General features: G+C 45.1%; 1 protein-coding gene across 5 annotated transcripts in view; it reads left to right on the top strand.

Annotated features, from left to right (window-relative positions):
- LOC120028102 (brefeldin A-inhibited guanine nucleotide-exchange protein 1-like) overlaps nt 1-17488 on the top strand; it is a 112391-nt gene extending 94903 nt beyond the window's left edge. For 2 of the 5 annotated variants that reach the window (XM_038973273.1, XM_038973270.1), the window contains exons 22-38: nt 1417-1507; nt 1644-1684; nt 1814-1983; nt 2707-2858; nt 6479-6651; nt 6913-7073; nt 8145-8275; nt 8373-8502; nt 8728-8863; nt 10395-10533; nt 11040-11112; nt 11244-11397; nt 11496-11635; nt 12105-12276; nt 12508-12646; nt 15562-15679; nt 15779-17488. In XM_038973273.1, coding sequence (XP_038829201.1) covers nt 1417-1507; nt 1644-1684; nt 1814-1983; nt 2707-2858; nt 6479-6651; nt 6913-7073; nt 8145-8275; nt 8373-8502; nt 8728-8863; nt 10395-10533; nt 11040-11112; nt 11244-11397; nt 11496-11635; nt 12105-12276; nt 12508-12646; nt 15562-15679; nt 15779-16057 — 2399 coding nt within the window. In that variant the 3' untranslated portion in view covers nt 16058-17488. The remainder of the gene's footprint in view (nt 1-1416; nt 1508-1643; nt 1685-1813; nt 1984-2706; nt 2859-6478; nt 6652-6912; nt 7074-8144; nt 8276-8372; nt 8503-8727; nt 8864-10394; nt 10534-11039; nt 11113-11243; nt 11398-11495; nt 11636-12104; nt 12277-12507; nt 12647-15561; nt 15680-15778) is intronic. The other 3 variants (XM_038973275.1, XM_038973271.1, XM_038973274.1) reach the window with 3 other exon arrangements.
- The last annotated feature ends 1194 nt before the right edge of the window (nt 17489-18682 follow it).

The raw sequence follows: 18682 nt of genomic DNA, 5'->3' as shown, positions 1-18682 counted from the left end.
TTGGTAATATGCTTGACTCTGGAGATGCTTGACTCTGGAGATGCTTGGTAATATGCTTGACTCTGGAGATGCTTGGTAATATGCTTGACTCTGGAGATGCTTGACTCTGGAGATGCTTGACTCTGGAGATGCTTGACTCTGGAGATGCTTGACTCTGGAGATGCTTGACTCTGGAGATGCTTGACTCTGGAGATGCTTGACTCTGGAGATGCTTGACTCTGGAGATGCTTGACTCTGGAGATGCTTGACTCTGGAGATGCTTGACTCTGGAGATGCTTGACTCTGGAGATGCTTGGTAATATGCTTGACTCTGGAGATGCTTGACTCTGGAGATGCTTGACTCTGGAGATGCTTGACTCTGGAGATGCTTGACTCTGGAGATGCTTGACTCTGGAGATGCTTGACTCTGGAGATGCTTGACTCTGGAGATGCTTGACTCTGGAGATGCTTGGTAATATGCTTGACTCTGGAGATGCTTGACTCTGGAGATGCTTGACTCTGGAGATGCTTGACTCTGGAGATGCTTGGTAATATGCTTGACTCTGGAGATGCTTGACTCTGGAGATGCTTGACTCTGGAGATGCTTGGTAATATGCTTGACTCTGGAGATGCTTGACTCTGGAGATGCTTGGTAATATGCTTGACTCTGGAGATGCTTGGTAATATGCTTGACTCTGGAGATGCTTGACTCTGGAGATGCTTGACTCTGGAGATGCTTGACTCTGGAGATGCTTGACTCTGGAGATGCTTGACTCTGGAGATGCTTGACTCTGGAGATGCTTGACTCTGGAGATGCTTGACTCTGGAGATGCTTGACTCTGGAGATGCTTGGTAATATGCTTGACTCTGGAGATGCTTGACTCTGGAGATGCTTGACTCTGGAGATGCTTGACTCTGGAGATGCTTGACTCTGGAGATGCTTGACTCTGGAGATGCTTGACTCTGGAGATGCTTGACTCTGGAGATGCTTGACTCTGGAGATGCTTGACTCTGGAGATGCTTGGTAATATGCTTGACTCTGGAGATGCTTGACTCTGGAGATGCTTGACTCTGGAGATGCTTGACTCTGGAGATGCTTGGTAATATGCTTGACTCTGGAGATGCTTGACTCTGGAGATGCTTGACTCTGGAGATGCTTGACTCTGGAGATGCTTGGTAATATGCTTGACTCTGGAGATGCTTGACTCTGGAGATGCTTGGTAATATGCTTGACTCTGGAGATGCTTGGTAATATGCTTGATGCTGGAGATGCTTGGTAACATGCTTGACTCTGGAGATGCTTGGTAACATGCTTGACTCTGGAGATGCTTGGTAATATGCTTGACTCTGGAGATGCTTGGTAACATGCTTGATGCTGGAGATGCTTGGTAACATGCTTGACTCTGGAGATGTGACTGACTGTCCTGTGGTCCACAGCAGGTGGGACAGTAGACCGGAAGCAGATCCTCAGTATCCAGGAGTCCATAGGAGAGACCAGCTCCCAGAGTGTGGTGGTGGCTGTAGACAGGTAGTTACTGTAGTAGTCTCTTATAGATCCTGCTGTATTACCACTGTTTGGTTTGGGGTCTTAACTCTGCCATTGTTCAATCATGTGAATAAATGTACTGTAAATGTTTTAAATATGATGGATTCTGTTCTTGCAGAATATTCACAGGTTCTACCAGACTGGATGGTAATGCAATTGGTGAGTGTTCTAAATTGGAACTGAATTCAATTACAGTATTTGATCATGTCCTTACCCGATGTGGATGTATTGGCATTGTACCATGGCAGTCCTGATGGTTGACTAACACTGGTTTCTCTGTGTTCTCAGTGGACTTTGTGCGCTGGTTGTGTGCTGTGTCTATGGATGAGCTGGCCTCGCCCACACACCCCCGCATGTTCAGCCTGCAGAAGATAGTGGAGATCTCCTACTACAACATGGGACGTATCAGACTGCAGTGGTCCAGGATCTGGGAGGTCATTGGAGACCACTTCAACAAGGTGGACATCTTGGGATGTATTTCTCTACTTAAAGCAAGGTTACACAACTCTGGTTGTCAGGGACAGCTGTTTCTTTCCCCCTCTGCATTAATTGATCAATTCATGTTGTTGGCTAGATCAGTGTTTCCCAACTCCAGTCCTCCAGTACCCCCTAACAGAACATGTTTTTGTTGTACCCCCCCGGACACGCATGCCTGACTCAACTTGCCAACTAATCATCAAGCCCTAAATGAGTTGAATCGGGTGTGTTTGTCCGGGGCTACAACAAACATGTGTTGTGTTAGGGGGTACTGGAGGACCGGAGTTGGGAAAACACTGGGCTTGAAAGTCCACACACCTGATTAACCAGGTGTTAATCAGTCGTTGTAACATTGCCCTCAGCAACACCTGACTTAAAGAATCTAATCTAAGGGCTTTAGTACTTCACTGATTTCTGCTGTGTTTCTGAAGTGCGGCATGTCTTATGTTTCTGACTGGGGTCTAGTTTATCAGAGAACACACAAAGTGATTTGGAGAGGACATTACCCTTACAAAAAAAGATTGCAGTTTTGAAACTGCAGTAAAAGTGCAGTAACTGCAGTCAACTGTGGTATTTTGGACGCAGTAATTGCAGAATAACTGCAGTGTACTGCAGTTATACTGCACTCTAACTGTAGTTACACTGCAAAATGACTGCAGGGATTGGGGTAGAGATGTTAAACTTCTTTCTGTCTATCTGTTCAGGTTGGATGTAACCCCAACGAGGACGTGGCTATCTTTGCTGTGGATTCTCTCCGGCAGCTGTCCATGAAGTTTCTAGAGAAGGGAGAGCTGGCGAACTTCAGGTTCCAGAAGGACTTTCTGAGGCCTTTCGAGCACATCATGAAAAAGAACAGGTAAAGAGGATGTTGCCTTAAACGTTATTCCTGATCGACTCCTGTGATTCAATCAGGTTCAAGCATTTCACTACACCTGCAATAACATCTGTTAAACACGTGTATGTGACCAATAACATCTGTTAAACACGTGTATGTGACCAATAACATCTGTTAAACACGTGTATGTGACCAATAACATCTGGTAAACACGTGTATGTGACCAATAACATCTGTTAAACACGTGTATGTGACCAATAACATCTGTTAAACACGTGTATGTGACCAATAACATCTGTTAAACACGTGTATGTGACCAATAACATCTGTTAAACACGTGTATGTGACCAATAACATCTGTTAAACACGTGTATGTGACCAATAACATCTGTTAAACACGTGTATGTGACCAATAACATCTGTTAAACACGTGTATGTGACCAATAACATCTGTTAAACACGTGTATGTGACCAATAACATCTGTTAAACACGTGTATGTGACCAATAACATTTGATTTGAGTGTGCAGGTGTTTAGCATAATTGCATGAATATGCTTGTGGTTGTGCTTGCTTAGGTGTGTTTATGGTGGTACATGTACACACAAGCTGGTTGCCTAGGCGCTTGGCTGTGGTAGTCTCGCGTCACAAGGTCGGTATTGTATTTTACCTCTGCGGTTCACATTTCAGCACCTATCTCGCTTAGCGCTGCAGTCAGCCAGTCTCCCTTATGGAAAAACACACATTAATTTTGCGTGATCACGTGAAGTGTTCCAAAAACACATGCGATTCTCCACATGTGAAATCTGGTCTTTCTGTAAGGGCTGAGTCACTGCTCTGTGTCACCCAGCTCTCTGAGGAGGAGCAAACAGACAGTCAGAACTAGGGCTGTGGCTGTCACGAAACTTTGTCAGTTGGTGATTGTCAAGCAAATAACTGGCGGTCTCACAGTAATTGACCGTTAATTAACAAACACATTTAGCATCTCCTGGCTTCCACGCACAGCCTACAAGCCACTGATGCAGACCTTTGGAACATCTACATTTTACAAAGTCTAATAAATCTATGTTATATAGCCTACACCATAATAAATCCATTATTTTAGACCGGTCTAAAGAAGCATGATATGAAGAAAATGTAGTCTATTTCAGAAGAACAGAATAGCATACTCTGAGTTGTCCTGATATGGCTATGCCTGTAACGATGTCTGCTGAGAGTCAGGAAGCAAGATCAGGGAGTGAATACATTAAACAGATAAATGAACAAAACAAGAAACACAAACAGTGCACCAATATGAAACAGGAGCAATGACGACTGGGGAAGAAACCAAAGGGAGTGACATATATAGGGCAGATAATCAAGGAGGTGATGGAGTCCAGGTGAGTGTCATTATGCGCCTAACGCTGATGACAGGTGTGCACCCTAACGAGCCGCCTGTTGACCTAGAGGCCGGAGAGGGAACACACGTGACTGCCAAATGGCTGTGGGCTACACTAGTTCATTTAGCATACAAGATTTGCATGGTATTCTTTTATAGTATGAAGAATACAATTGAACAAAGCTGAATAAAATATTAATATTTTCTCCAAAGGATTTGAGGGAGTGCGCACATGTGGCTATTCTGTGTTGTGCGGTTAACAAAGAAATAGGTATTCCTATATGCTTAATTTAGAGTTAATTTAACTTTAGTTGTTCTACAAATGTTGGACTATATGTTTTGATGTGTAATACATTGTTAGGCTGCATGATGAGACTAATGATGATTTGAAAAAAGTCGCTTGAAAGGCATGAGATCTGCTTTGTTTTTTGTACACACTTCATTAGTTTCTCATTCACAATTTGACAAGCACTTGATAAAGCCTTGAATTTCACGGCAGCATCCCCTTTGTGGCCGTAATGCACCCTAAACAAATCCATGCTTTTTGTGGCCAGTGGTGTCCTTCTCCCATCACGTGATCGGGTCTTTCTCACAGGCTACAAGTGAAGACAGACACATCGGGGACACAACTGCGCACGTCCTTATCCAATTCCGAAGTGCATTTTGAAGATATTGGAAGAACTGTCCACATTTACTTTTTGTCAGCCAACAAAATATGTAGGCCTAACAAACAGCAAAAGCACTAGCCTATGTCGATCTACTATCCCCCATTGTACAAAAGTTGACCTATTCTGTGCGAGAAATAAATATTTCCAACATAGTCTGGGGCAGTTGTGGGATGCAATATATCCCAAATTAATTAATACAACCACTAGCATCAAAAACACTTTTACGCAATGTGGCTGACGCAACAGATCAGAACATTTAGCTTAAAATGCTGATAAACTATTAGGCTATTTCTTCACATTATAAGGGCAGCAATGCGCAGATGCAGTAGCCTTTAAGCGTGAATGTTCCATTAGCTGAAAACACCATTATCAAAAGTGACTGCAAATGTGATTATGCATGTAATGCTTTTATTATAAAGGTGCATTTTATGGTGAAAATTATCTTCCCCAATCTTGAAACTCACTCGCTGCTTATGTATGCCAGTTAGGCTCTCAACCCCTTGTAAAGTGGATTAATGTGCTTAATTTTAAGAAGTTATTTGACCACTTTAGTTGTGATACAAACCTTATCAAAACATACAGGCCTATGGGCTAGGCTACATGAGGTGTGTGACTATGATTCGAAAAAGTCGCCAAAAAAAAGGGAGTTTCTTATGATGGGCATCATTCACAAGTGATAATATATAATCACAAGTGATAGGCTAATATTTTCACTCATCAGAATATTCTTGATTTAATCTTGTCATTACATATACTAAATAATATATATGTGTGAAATTTGTTTGGATTTAGAATGGACCATTATCATGCACCTGTTTCGAAGACATTTGCATTGATGTCAGAGTGATTAGAGGGACAATAGAGTGCTGAGTACCAGGCAGTTAGAAGGCTTTGTAGGCTACTAATGACCATCAGCAGCATCAGAGCTTGGAGAAGCCTAATTACCGTGACTAAACGGTCACGTGGAATTTGACTGCCATCATGACTCGTGACCGACGGTGTGGAGGTTATACGGTCACCGCAACATCCCTAGTCAGAACTAACCCGAGATGGAGATTGGGATTTTATATAATATCTCTTCTTGGTTTTGAACACGAGAATAGCACTCTGGCAACTAAATCAAAGACAACAGAGTTGAAGTTGTGACACAGATGCAGTTGATTCAAATTGGAGTTAAAAGCTGTTTTCATTGATGTGAAGGAGAACTACCAGTCCCAAATCCAACCACTGGCTTACTGTGAGAAGAGTGTTACAGCTCAGAGGAAGTGGCAGGGAGCCACGTAAAGCCATGGACGCCCTGTGGTGCTGTGTTCATTAGACTCAGCCAGTGTGTGAGAGTACTTTTGTGCAGAGGCTGGTCCTCTCTCATTCTTCAAAGCGCCCGGAAAAATAGACCAGCTCTTTGCTATGACAACAGTCGCCGTCGGAAACCAGTATGTCACAACATCCAAAAGGGGACAAATGAGAAGGGCTGAATAAAGGGCTGTAGCAGGGGTACTTGTACTTTGACTGCTACTGCACTATTGGTGATCCTCCTCATAGTCCAACTTTCTTTCACATACAGTATAACCCATATGTCCTCCTCCTGCTCCTCCAGATCTCCAACGATCAGGGACATGGTGGTGCGCTGTATAGCCCAGATGGTCAACTCACAGGCGGGGAACATCCGGTCGGGCTGGAAGAACATCTTCTCAGTGTTCCACCTGGCTGCCTCGGACCAGGACGAGAGCATCGTAGAGCTAGCATTCCAGACCACGGGGCACATCTCCAGTGAGTTACTAAGACACATACACACACCTCGGGCTAAGAACTGATCTTTCATATCTGATCTGTAGTGTCTCTATCTTATAATATGTTATTTTCAATATGATGGTTTCACTATTAGATTAATATTTAATCGTCAAGTTGTTTATTTTAGTATTTTTGATGACAGGGCCATGGAATGTAATTCTGATTGACAGATCAGTTAACTTTAGTCATCAGATTCCAATTTGATCCATTTCCTCTGATCTTCTTCTGTTCTTCTCTCAGCGAATGTATTTGAGAAGCACTTCCCAGCCACCATAGACTCCTTCCAGGATGCAGTCAAGTGTCTGTCTGAGTTCGCCTGCAACGCCTCCTTCCCGGACACCAGCATGGAGGCCATCCGCCTCATCCGACACTGCGCCAAATACGTCTCTGACAGGCCCCAGGTCAGTTACAAACAAACACTGGACTGGGTTTATTACCAGGTTTCATAGTTAAGACCTGAACCCAAATCAGTCATTGCTGAACATCAAATGGTACTGCCCATAGTTGTTCATGTTAGACCATGACTGGTCCCCAAACATTCATATTTTTCTTGTGACTTACCAGCTAAACATTGTAAGTCACTCTGGGTAACAGCATCTCCCAAATTAGAGATATATCTGTGTATATATTATTCCACCTAAAAGGAAGCGATTACCAAACCTTCCATAATAAAGCCATCACCTACAGAGAGATGAACCTGGAGAAGAGTCCCTTAAGCAAGCTGGTCCTGGGGCTCTGTTCACAAACACAAACAAACCCCACAGAGCCCCAGGACAGCAACACAATTAGACCCAAACAAATCATGAGAAAATAAAAAGATGATTACTTGACACATTGGAAAGAATTAACAAAAACAGAGGAAACTAGAATGCTATTTGGCCCTAAACAGAGAGTACACAGTGGCATAGTACCTGACTACTGTGACTGTATATATACAGTACCAGTCAAAAGTTTGGACACACCTACTCATTCCAGGGTTTTTCTTTATTTTTACTATTTTCTACATTGTAGAATAATAGTGAAGACATCAAAACTATGAAATAACACATATGGAATCATGTAGTAACCAGAAAAGTGTTTAACAAATCTAAATATATGTTATATTTGAGATTCTTCAAAGTAGCCACCCTTTGCCTTGATGACAGCTTTGCATATGAAAATGTACCATGTTAGAAAATATGGTGCTTACTGCCAGTGCTTTTCCCCAAGGTCTCTTGTCTATATGCTCCAGCCCCACTGTCTGCTTTATGTTTGTTTGTGTGGGGGTGGACAAGAGGAGAGGAGGGGATTAGGTGTGTGCACGTGTGCGTGCGTGTGTGGGCGCATGGGCAGTGGGGCAATTTCAGGGAAAGCCTCCAGTGAACCGTACATACGGCTTAGACCGTTAAAACGGTAGTGTTTGTCGGCATGTCCGTGTATGGGTGTGTCATCTCAGGGCATGGTGGTAAGCACTCCTGTTTTCTCTCTGGCAGGCGTTCAAAGACTATACCAGTGATGATATGAATGTAGCCCCAGAGGACCGGGTGTGGGTGAGGGGGTGGTTCCCCATCCTCTTTGAGCTGTCCTGCATCATCAACAGGTGTAAACTGGACGTCAGGACCAGGTGAGAAGAGTTTCAGTCCTGTGCCATCCTAGATGGGAAAATTAAGTCTGAACTGATGGTAAGGGTGTACTGTTGAGTAAATGTGTGTGTGTATCAGGGGTCTGACGGTGATGTTTGAGGTGATGAAGACCTATGGACACACCTTTGAGAAACACTGGTGGCAGGATCTGTTCAGGATCGTCTTCAGAATCTTTGACAACATGAAGCTGCCTGAGCAGCAAACTGAGGCAAGTCTCCACATCCCAAATACCCAACACCCATTCATCAAAGACCCAGCTTTATCTCCTGTGTAACCAACGCCTATTTCCATATGTACACCATTAGTTCCACAATTTACAGCACCAATCCCTGGGTACAACTAGTATCCAGTACCACTTGCTACAATGACTAGATTATGCCCAGAGGCACTGGTGTAACCGTTGTAACCCTTCTGTGGTGTTTTGGTCTGCCAGAAAGCAGAGTGGATGACAACCACCTGTAACCACGCACTTTACGCCATCTCTGACGTGTTCACGCAGTACTTTGAGTCTCTCAGTGACGTCCTGCTGGATGACATCCTGGCCCAGCTGTACTGGTGTGTTCAGCAAGGTGAGGACAGACAGCCACCTTCAGTCCTGGGCTTATACCGAGTACACCTCCATTCAGGCCTGGGTTTATACCGAGTACACCTCCATTCAGTCCTGGGTTTATACCGAGTACACCTCCATTCAGTCCTGGGTTTATACCGAGTACACCTCCATTCAGGCCTGGGTTTATACAGAGTACACCTCCATTCAGGCCTGGGTTTATACATAGTACACCTCCATTCAGGCCTGGGTTTATACCGAGTACACCTCCATTCAGGCCTGGGTTTATACAGAGTACACCTCCATTCAGGCCTGGGTTTATACCGAGTACACCTCCATTCAGGCCTGGGTTTATACCGAGTACACCTCCATTCAGTCCTGGGTTTATACCGAGTACACCTCCATTCAGGCCTGGGTTTATACAGAGTACACCTCCATTCAGGCCTGGGTTTATACCGAGTACACCTCCATTCAGGCCTGGGTTTATACCGAGTACACCTCCATTCAGGCCTGGGTTTATACCGAGTACACCTCCATTCAGGCCTGGGTTTATACCGAGTACACCTCCATTCAGGCCTGGGTTTATACCGAATACACCTCCATTCAGGCCTGGGTTTATACCGAGTACACCTCCATTCAGGCCTGGGTTTATACCGAGTACACCTCCATTCAGGCCTGGGTTTATACCGAATACACCTCCATTCAGGCCTGGGTTTATACCGAATACACCTCCATTCAGGCCTGGGTTTATACCGAGTACACCTCCATTCAGGCCTGGGTTTATACCGAGTACACCTCCATTCAGGCCTGGGTTTATACCGAGTACACCTCCATTCAGGCCTGGGTTTATACCGAGTACACCTCCATTCAGGCCTGGGTTTATACCGAGTACACCTCCATTCAGGCCTGGGTTTATACCGAGTACACCTCCATTCAGGCCTGGGTTTATACCGAGTACACCTCCATTCAGGCCTGGGTTTATACCGAGTACACCTCCATTCAGGCCTGGGTTTATACCGAGTACACCTCCATTCAGGCCTGGGTTTATACCGAGTACACCTCCATTCAGGCCTGGGTTTATACCGAGTACACCTCCATTCAGGCCTGGGTTTATACCGAGTACACCTCCATTCAGGCCTGGGTTTATACCGAGTACACCTCCATTCAGGCCTGGGTTTATACCGAGTACACCTCCATTCAGGCCTGGGTTTACCTCCATCCCTCTTTCTTGGTTAATATTTCCTCTCCTTTTTGGTAGACTGGATAAGAAGGAGGTAGAGAGTATAGATAGAGAGTGTAGTGAAATAGCAGTAGGAGGGATTGGAACCCATGTTGCAGCGGTATATGTGATCCAGATGCGTATGGACTGCTAAACCAGCGTAGGGAACTATTTCCTCTTCTGTTCAATCCCCACCCCTCCCTTTCTTCCCTCTCTTTCTTCCCTCTCTTCTGTTCTCCTTCTCTCTCAACATTAATTGACTCTTCTTTCTCCCTCCCTCACTTATTCTCTCCACTCTCTCTTTTCTTGACTCCTCCTCTCCCTCTTGGCCTAGATAATGAGCAGTTGGCCCGGTCAGGCACCAACTGTCTGGAGAACGTGGTCATCCTGAATGGAGAGAAGTTTACTCCGGAGACCTGGGACAAGACCTGTAACTGCATGCTGGACATCTTCAAGACCACCATCCCACATGCGTAAAATACTGATGCAGGCTTTATTCATATCGCTGAGATTCATCTGGGAATATTGTCTGTGATGATTGTGTTATTGATGACCATAGTGATAGTAAACATGGAGAGCACTGAGACAGTCATTTTAATTTTTTTATATTTTTATTTTATTTTCCTTTATTTAACTAGGCGAGTCAGTTAAGAACAAATTCTTATTTTCAATGACGGCCTAGGAACAGTGGGTTAACTGTTCAGGAGATTCAATCTTGCAATCCTTTCGGTTACTAGTGCAACGCTCTAACCACAAGGCTACCTGCCGCCCCAGTATAAACTTCATATGAAGAAACATCCAATAAGAAGGGACGGGAGATGTGGTATTTAATGGCCGTGGTCACTTCTACCATTGTTTAGTTAACAGAGTGATATCATACTGTCTGTGTATGGTAATGTATGGTATAACACTGTCATGCTGTGTAAAAGTAGAGTAGCACTGTCCTGTCACATATCGTACCTCTCTGCCCTCTTGTCAGGCTGTTGACATGGAGACCAGCAGGAGCAGAGGGAGATCCCATGACACCACAGGACATATCAGACAGACAGCTGGTATGTTTCAAACCCTGACTGTACTGTAGGTCTTCCAGTCAGTCTGGTGTATCTCTTATGCCAGATTAGACCGTACAGCAACATAACCCAGTACCATGCAGACAAAATAACTTCTGCCCATGTGCCCTCAGGACTCAATTTCCCAGAAGTCCGTGGACATCCAGTCCCATTCCGAGGACCAGCATTCCATCAACAGCGCAGAGAGGGTTGCCATGGAGACCCGGCGGCAGAGTCAGTACAGCACAGGCATTTATGAGGATGGCCCCAGAAACAGGACCCCTATAAGTTAGTGTGTCTCTCACTTTTACGCCTTGTACAACTGGAGTGTTTTTCAACCTTATGCTCATTATTTGTGTGCGTGTGCGTGTGTGTGTGTTCCACAGAGATCCAGGAGCAGAGGTTATTCTCAGCCTTGCTCATTAAGTGTGTGGTGCAGTTGGAGCTGATCCAGACCATAGACAACATGGTCTTCTTCCCTGCGACCAGCAGGAAGGAAGACGCTGAGAACCTGGCTGCTGCACAGGTAACGGCTCACTCCCTATGTGGAGGATGAGAGGCATCACTGGTTCAGAACTTTGGGGAAGGTCACATTTCTTGCTAAAATGTTTGTTCTTGCTGAATTAATTTTCAGTAGTTTGGCTAGATGGACTGATCATTGAAAATGTTAAATGTATCTACTTCAGCGTTTCCCGGGCCTGGGCCTAAGGGCTGCACGTTTAGGTGTTTGTCCCAGCACTACACAGCTGATTCAAATAATCAACTCATCATCAAGCTTTGATTATTTGAGTCGTGCTAGGGCAAAAACCAAAACGTGCAGCCCTTGGGGTCCCCAGGACCAAGTTTGGGAAACGCTGATCTACTATATGTTCTTATTGTAGTAGTTGTTAAGGAAGGAGGAATCTATTGACAACAAAGAAGTGAGAAGGCTCTGTATGTGTTTGGTTGTGTTTGGTTGTTTAATGGTTGTGTATGTATGTGTTGGTCCTCTCCAGAGAGATTCTCTGGACGCAGCAGACATACTAGTGGATACCCAGGACCAGGGAATGTACCGCTACCTGACCTCAGAACAGCTGTTCAAGCTGCTGGACTGTCTGCTGGAGTCCCACCGCTTCGCCAAAGCCTTCAACGCCAACAACGAGCAGAGGACCACTCTCTGGAAGGCAGGTGGGTCACTGCACCAGAACAGAGGCGGTTATACCAGCGTCCATCTATGGCTCTGCAGTGCACCACCCGAGGAATCTGCTAGAATGATATGAAGTAGAAGAGTGATGTTATGAATCTCAAATGGAATTCTTTGAACAATTGGCACAATGTCCCCCGTTTGTACTCCCTTATGGTGATGGGCCTCTCTGTGACTGTAACGGGCAGTAACCACTCTCTCTCTGTCTGTTCCAGGTTTTAAAGGGAAGTCAAAGCCCAATCTGCTGAAGCAGGAGACCAGCAGTCTGGCGTGTGGCCTGAGGATCCTGTTCCGGATGTACACTGACGACAGCCGTCAGACTGCCTGGGAGGAGGTCCAGAGACGGCTGCTCAAGTAAGGAAGGACCGCCACGCCTCACCACCATATCACTGAATGGCGCCTGTCAAACTATACAAATGCACTCTGCAGTTCTTTTCTACTGCTTCCTGCTGTTGTTCTGCTCCTCTCCCTCTCACTAACGAGCCTTTCACCATGTCACGACAATCCCTGATCATCCTCTCACTGCACACACAAACCTCCCTCATGGAGCTGTGTGTGATGGGGGGGAATTACTGTATTTTCACATATGTCTGAAGGATGCCCAGAATGTGCTCTCGATTTACAAAAATATTTTATAACTAATTTGCTGCTTTGTTGTGGGTGGAACTCTCTGCAAACATCACTTTTATTGAAATCCTATAAATGGAACGTCTGGAGTATTTAAGAACCAGGCAGCAGGCAGCTATCTACCAGAATAAACAACTTTCATAATTTTTCATGAGGGGGAGCAAGGGCATGTCAGACGCCTGTTATTTATGAAGGGCTGCTGGGAGAGGGCAGGCTGCTGGGAGAGGACAGGCTGCTGGGAGAGGGCAGGCTGCTGGGAGAGGGCAGGCTGCTGGGAGAGGGCAGGCTGCTGGGAGAGGACAGGCTGCTGGGAGAGGACAGGCTGCTGGGAGAGGACAGGCTGCTGGGAGAGGGCAGGCTGCTGGGAGAGGACAGGCTGCTGGGAGAGGACAGGCTGCTGGGAGAGGGCAGGCTGCTGGGAGAGGGCAGGCTGCTGGGAGAGGACAGGCTGCTGGGAGAGGGCAGGCATTGATCAGTCCATGTCATTAGAGGGGAGCAGGGTTGAATGGGGGGGTGTGGACACGCATCTCAATACGACACCGGTGCTCTGTCCTGACCCTGACCACAGCTGTCCGAGGGACTGAGACAGAGTCACGCCTCTGTTTACTAGGGAATAGAGAAGTCAGTCGCCGACGCAAAATGGAATTATCCACCAAAGCGAGAGGGGAAACAAAATAAATTGGTCCTGAAAGAGAATGACTGAGTCAGATTGTGTTGATGTATCGCCAACAGTCGATGACTCCCACTCTCTCCACTCATTTAGACAGCCTGTCTAAATGTGACAGCTAACTGAAATGTCTGGAATGGATAGTGGGTATTGTATATGGATCCACAAACAGACAGGATGCCGCTGTTATTACCGAGTCAACACAGTTGTCATCGCCTTGTCTCTTTTAGAGGATAACCAAGTAGCTATCATCTTGTCTCTTTCCGATTCACTTTGTATTAAAGGCAGTGTCTAGATTAGCAGGAAACTCTTAGGTTGTCGGTCTCTGTGCATTCGTGTGTGAGGGGGAGAGAGAGAAAGAAGGGGGGAGAGAGCCGGAGAGGGAGAAAGGGAACACTCACTGGATTGTACTGTCACAAAGATGCGCAGCAAACTGACACACACCACACAACATAACATGGCATGCTATAGGAGACTGCAGCAGCAAACTGACACACCACACAACATAGCAGGGCATGCTAGAGGAGACTGCAGCAGCAAACTGACACACCACACAACATAGCAGGGCATGCTAGAGGAGACTGCAGCAGCAAACTGACACACCACACAACATAGCAGGGCATGCTAGAGGAGACTGCAGCAGCAAACTGACACACACCACACAACATAACAGGGCATGCTAGAGGAGACTGCAGCAGCAAACTGACACACCACACAACATAGCAGGGCATGCTAGAGGAGACTGCAGCAGCAAACTGACACACCACACAACATAGCAGGGCATGCTAGAGGAGACTGCAGCAGCAAACTGACATACCACACAACATAGCAGGGCATGCTAGAGGAGACTGCAGCAGCAAACTGACACACACCACACAACATAACAGGGCATGCTAGAGGAGACTGCAGCAGCAAACTGACATACCACACAACATAGCAGGGCATGCTAGAGGAGACTGCAGCAGCAAACTGACACACACCACACAACATAACAGGGCATGCTAGAGGAGACTGCAGCAGCAAACTGACATACCACACAACATAACAGGGCATGCTAGAGGAGACTGCAGCAGCAAACTGACACACCACACAACATAACAGGGCATGCTAGAGGAGACTGCAGCAGCAAACTGACATACCACACAACATAGCAGGGCATGCTAGAGGAGACTGCAGCAGCAAACTGACATACCACACAACATAGCAGGGCATGCTAGAGGAGACTGCAGCAGCAAACTGACATACCACACAACATAACATGGCATGCTAGAGGAGACTGCAGCAGCAAACTGACATACCACACAACATAGCAGGGCATGCTAGAGGAGACTGCAGCAGCAAACTGACATACCACACAACATAGCAGGGCATGCTAGAGGAGACTGCAGCAGCAAACTGACACACCACACAACATAGCAGGGCATGCTAGAGGAGACTGCAGCAGCAAACTGACATACCACACAACATAGCAGGGCATGCTAGAGGAGACTGCAGCAGCAAACTGACATACCACACAACATAGCAGGGCATGCTAGAGGAGACTGCAGCAGCAAACTGACATACCACACAACATAGCAGGGCATGCTAGAGGAGACTGCAGCAGCACTGCAGGGTTGATTATGGCAGTGTTCTAAAAGAACTAAACAGATTTGGGAGGTGACTAGGTCATGGAGTGTAGGGGAACTGGAAGATGGGAAAGAGAGGAGGAGGAGGTGGAGGGATGAAGGGCTGGCAGATGGCGGTTCTGAGGAAAGGTCCAGGGTGAGGGCTAGAGGACAGAGGGAAATGCTGAGGTCATGGCTGCTCCTCTCCCTGTGGCTGGTGTAGAGTCAACCCGTCAAATAATTTCACATTGGCAGTGAAATAAGTCTTGGCGCTAATTAATTAGTGAATCGCATCTTAATTCTGTGTCACTGAACAGTTTTCATATGGCTAATGAGTCATGTTATCATGATCTCTCCCTATTTCCCTCTAGTGTGTGCAGTGAGGCAGTAGCCTACTTCCTGACTCTAACATCAGAGAGCCACAGAGAAGCCTGGACCAACCTGCTCCTCCTCTTCCTCACCAAGGTCCTGAAGATCAGTGACGACAGGGTAAGGATCTCAACCATTAACAACATTGACAGGCCATTGTCAGTGACATGTTCAAGGAGAACTAACCCTGTCTTTGTATGGATATCAATCTGTATGTAGATGTTTTGTCTCTCTCTCTTGGTCCCCAGTTCAAGGCCCATGCGTCCAGGTACTACCTTCTGCTGTGTGAGATCATGCAGATTGATCTTATCCCAGAACTGCGGTCCGTGCTGCGCAAGTTCTACCTACGCATCGGGATCGTGTTCCAGATCGCCCAGCTGCCTGACACCTCCCAGCCGGAACAAGAACCATTGCCAGAACCAGGGCTGGAAGTTGAGGTGGAGAGAGGGGAGGTGGCTGGAGAGGAAGCCCAGTGATGTTGCACTTGTAGCGGGCTAGCACCGAGACCTCTGGATAGGGAACTCTGGAAGTCCTTGCCTTGGGTTTGTCTACAAACCCTTTAGGACTATGGTCTCCCATCCCCCAGGGTACTACAAGGGGTGCATCTGACCAGACTTCACCCCCTCTGGATTTGGCAGTTACCCAGAATCCCCCACTAACGGTACAGGAAACTGCCAGGGATCTCTACTGTGAACCTGACTGGTCATGTGACAGGAAATGCCCCCTCTCATTTCAGAGTAGGTTGAAGTTGCCCCTAGAAACTGATCGAAGGCCAGTTTTTGCATCCCCTTATGGTTAAGGTTAGGATATTGTGAGGTCAAGCTGATCTTAGATCCTATGGGCAACTTCTACCCGAAGCCCCTCATATCACTGGAAGAATGGCTTGGCATTGTGTGAAGATCTAATTCTCCAATTCTACTGACGACTGCAGAATAACTATGATTATACAATTGGCCTACCCACCTTTCTGACTCAGAAGAGTCAAATATATTTCAAAAGGTACTGCTTCTTGACATGACTGTATCCTTACAAGCTACTCTTGAGAATGAAATGGCTACACGTACATCATGCAATGCAAATGACAAATATTCAGTAATGTGAAACGTGACATTTCTTACTCAATAATAATTCTGATATTTTCCTGGCTGCACCACTGATGGCTAACGTTAACACCAATAGCCCTGTGGATTAAAAATGAACTACAGAAACGGCGCTTTGTAATGTAATCTCATAACACTGGATTTTATTTAGTTAAATTTTTTTCTGTATTCTGCTGCACTTGATCTTTTTATTGAAGATTTTTGCGATTATTTATTTTGACTGAACCATCTGTCCTGCAGTTTGTAATTGAATGACGACACGGCAGAAAGTTATTCCATTTGATATGTTCTGAGACTTTTTAACTGATAGTCGATAACTGGGACTCCTAAAACTGGAAAAAAGGAGAGCAACTAGGGGCCCGTTCAGGAGGTTCCAACGTTCAAGATAGAAATGTATTGTGTAGATATGATTGTCATATACTACAAGGAATTATCAGCTCTATATACAACATTTCTATCTGCAATGCTTCTGAATAGGCCGCTGGTGTGAGGTGCTTCTGGATCACTGGTCTGTTTCCATGTTTCAAGTTAGTTTCCACTGTGTACAAATTTGAATAAATTCATAATATATTTAATTTCCTTTTTCTTTTGTTTGGGGACATGCTGTATGTATAGAGTAAATTAAGAATAATGTTAACTGTGCTTTAAAAGAAGACTTGTGAATGGGACGCATTCCTTGCTCACAGATGTAGGAAACAAAATGTATATGGTACAGCAATGTACAGTTTTCTATGTTGAAAAAAAAGACTTCTGTACAACTTTCTGTACAAAACTGGTCATCATCCGACATTTTAATCAGGTTATAGGTCAATAAAGTTTTTGAACTTGATTTGTTCGGCCATTTTGATTTGATTGGACTATATGGGTCGTTCCACCAATTCCATGCCTTTTTAAGAAGTGTGACTTGGTCCACCCCCCAAAAAAATGTTCCATCTAATTTTAACATTCTGTCAAATAGCACATGTTAAACTTCATAAAAAAACAAGTATTCCCATCTCAAGAGGTTAAATAAGTGCATATAAAGTAACAGGGTTGATGATTTAATCTTCAAACTGTCATCCTTGATGACTTTAAATGTGTTATCCACGTGTGGTTGTATTGTCAAATAATCTCTTAATCCCTTCGTGAACAGGGGAATGGATGCTTGTGTGCAACAGGGAGTGGCAATTGAATGCAAGAAAAATAGGAACTTGCTGGGTAACAGGGTTGACGTCATGCGCGACCCGCTCAGTTTTCCAACACAAAACAGCCATGATTTGACTAATGTTCAATGTCACTTTCGAAAACAGTAGTTAAGGAATAGTTTTACCATATTAAAACTAGAGTTCACATAACAGGGTTGACCTTAAAATGAGGGACAGATGTATGATGGTGAAATCTTGGGATTAAGTGGGTTGACAGAGGGACATGTCCATCTGCTGAATTTATTACAGAATTATTCAACCCTGCATGTGGTCTATATTAAAAGGGCACTTCATTTAATATAACAGGCTTTTAAAATGTAATATTGGTTCACAATTTCTACTTAAAATATCAAAGGGACACAAAAGACACTCGTCGTGGAACGACCCATATGAGTCTAACTCACGAGGAAAGGACTAAGCTTCAAGGACCAGCCTGGACAAAGGCAAGATTATTAAAATAATTTATTTTTAAAACCCTAAATCTTTCTATATATATATATAATCACATCTTTACTTGATACAAACATTTCAACATCAGATTCACGTTTTAAATATACATTAATTTTGCCAAAGTACATTCAAAAGATTGGCAGACCAGAGCCTAGCCATCATCCATACCGTAGCCCTACTGCAGTATCTCTGAGTGGTGCAGCTCAGGAATTCTTCACTGTCTACTGGCTTCACTCTGAGCAGAGCAGACACTCACTGATGCTGCTTGCTCCTCCTCACTACATGGAGCCGTTGTAGCTGGAGTACCAGTCTCTTCAGCTAACATTCCACTCCTTGCCAAAGAGACTGGCCATTCGGCAATCTTCAAATATGAACATTATATCATCATT

This window comes from Salvelinus namaycush, chromosome 33, assembly GCF_016432855.1.
Source record: "Salvelinus namaycush isolate Seneca chromosome 33, SaNama_1.0, whole genome shotgun sequence".
NCBI classification, from domain to species: domain Eukaryota; kingdom Metazoa; phylum Chordata; class Actinopteri; order Salmoniformes; family Salmonidae; genus Salvelinus; species Salvelinus namaycush.
Note: the sequence above shows the minus strand (reverse complement) of the source record. Positions and strands in the feature narration are given on the sequence as shown.